Source organism: Saccostrea cucullata, unplaced genomic scaffold (assembly GCF_032062105.1).
Source record: "Saccostrea cucullata isolate Sc308-1 unplaced genomic scaffold, CSIRO_AGI_Scuc_v1 ctg1218, whole genome shotgun sequence".
NCBI lineage: Eukaryota > Metazoa > Mollusca > Bivalvia > Ostreida > Ostreidae > Saccostrea > Saccostrea cuccullata.
The window spans coordinates 9,215-11,584 of record NW_026925959.1 but is presented as its reverse complement, the minus strand read 5'-3'; the positions used below and the strand labels follow the sequence as shown (position 1 = coordinate 11,584).

Genomic DNA, 2,370 nt, shown 5'->3' with positions numbered 1-2,370 from the left:
TGACGAAAGATTTTTCCGTTATGTCCCGATCATGACATGGAGCACACAGCGGGTGTGACCAGTATGCTCACTCCTCCATAGAACCTGATCCCACCTCTGATGTATTGGAGGTTCGTATTTGCTCTGCTCCTATTTTTCTGGACTTTTGATCTTGAACACTATTCGTTATCTCCATATCCTTCACACGATACATAATTTATTATATTGTTTATCTCGCCCTCCATCTCTCCTCCCCCTCTCTCTATATTTGGTGTTATTTCTATGAACTTGCAAATGTTTCTTGTCTTTCCCTTTCCTATCGAATTGAAACGTATTTAATTTGCAAATATATCTATGTGTTTATATTAGTGTTTGTTTTTTTTTAAAATTGCATGAATGATGTAAAAGAAAGGTAATAGGTATACATTTATTTTATTTGAGAGTATTCATTCAAAAATGTGAGAAAAAGTATTTCATCCACTTTAATTGACTTGCCTAGCAAAGTAAACTTGAGATGACATTTCCAGCAAAGCCATGTCCGTCAAACGTGTTCTGACCATACACCATTAATCCAAAGGGAGTTTTCTCCGACTCGACAATCAGCTCACCGTCTTTAAACTCAACAATCATCAGGGTATATGAAATACATCCAACGAGTACTTGTTTTTCATGGAATATTGCATTGGTCATAATTGGTTGGTTGTTCAATACAAGACAATTCTTAGCTTCCGTCTCTATCATAATGGCGACGAAACTTATCGGGTATCCCTCGGCCACAAAGACTTTATATCTTGTTAGATATTGGTTGATTCCTGGAACAGTCGCAATAAAGGGACCTGGAGTCAATTCAAATGCTACCATTGTAACTAAAATGGAACTTTCACTCTCAATGACTATGCATTCATCATCAACAATAGGGATATCAAATGGCACACTCTGGTATATCTCCCGACTCTGGGTGGCGTTTCCCTTAGAGATTTGTACTGTTGCGTTCTCTGGAGACATCAGTCTAATGACTTTTGCATTGAATTTAGGTGGTACAATGAAAATATCATCTAGGCGACTGATGGGCGGCATTTGTTCAAGAGCAGGGCTACAACCTCCATCTCCTCCAGTTAGACAAACAGTACCAGAATAGACAGCAACAGGCTTGTTAGAATCAATTCGAGTTCCAGAAAAATCTGCCCCAGCACGAAATTGAAAAGTTTCCAGTCTATCCAAGGAAAGTACAAATGTATCCATATCCCGGTATGTGCTCCCAAAGATTGAGATGGCTACATTATTCGAAATTTTCAGGGATATTGTAATATTTGTGTCATCTTCAGATGCTGCGACTGCGAAATGGCTCGTAGATGGATCAAAAGAGGAAATAATGTAGGATGTATCAAGTTTCTCAACTGGTATAACTGTCGTTGTGTCGACTCTGAATTCAATAAGAGGATTGTTGTTGTCTGATACAAGTACATTTATTGGTTCCTGGGACCGGACTAAAATTCCTTTAGGTTCTTTTCGAAAAAAATTACATTGTATTTCTTGCGGAAGAACAATATTTGCGGCAGAATTGACAAAGGTTTCTTGATCAATGGAGGATTTCAAGTTGCTCTGCAGATTTTCAGAGGTAGATATGTTGACTGTCGTTGAATTTTCAGTCGTTATGAAGATAGAACTAGAAGGAGCGATATTACGCATGATTAAAATAAGAAACTCTGATCCAAGGGTTCCTGCGTGTTCTGAAACAATAAAAAAAATTTTTTATGATAATATATGCAATTATATAAATGTAAATTTTATTCAGTATGGGACAAAAGGGTAATGTATGATATTTTGTTAAATCTTTGGAACCCTGCAATCCCCTTCAAATCCCACCATGTCAAAGAGAGTAAAATTTTTTTCTTTTTTTTCCTCCCCACATTTCGAAATTATTATCTGGAAACCTAGCCTTTCGCTTTATCAGAGATAGTTTTTATAATCTCGCTCTCTTACCCCTCTCCTAAACACAAATTAAATAACATACCTCGACCACATTGCGTTTCAGATGAATCGTCTAATACAATTCCATAATTAACATCGATATCGGTGTATATCATAAAAAGGAAAAGAAAAAACTGAAATTGAAAAACAGTAAAAATCTATTTATACTGGCATTTAACAGTCTGAACGATCAGGTCGCAAGACCATAAACTGAGAACAGACGTAAGTCAACCTATCAAATCGATATAACCTTTGATATGATTTTTACAACAAAACAAAATTTGTACCATATGTTTAAATCTAAATATTATACAACCCTGCACTCTCGTTGAAGGTAGATCAATTCATGGAAGTTTTTCGAATGAAATATAACGAAATAATGTAATATCCGTTGCTGTAATGTATGTCCAGAATTTTGTT

General features: G+C 36.0%; 1 protein-coding gene across 1 annotated transcript; it reads right to left on the bottom strand.

Moving 5' to 3' along the window:
* Positions 1–436: 436 nt before the first annotated feature.
* LOC134270170 (IgGFc-binding protein-like) lies at positions 437–2,110 on the bottom strand. The gene is made up of 2 exons (XM_062752350.1): positions 1,994–2,110; positions 437–1,709 (listed from the first exon to the last, which is right to left on the bottom strand). Exons 1-2 carry the CDS (start codon positions 2,064–2,066, stop codon positions 475–477), a joined length of 1,308 nt encoding a protein of 435 aa, XP_062608334.1. The 5' UTR covers positions 2,067–2,110; the 3' UTR covers positions 437–474.
* Positions 2,111–2,370: the final 260 nt, after the last annotated feature.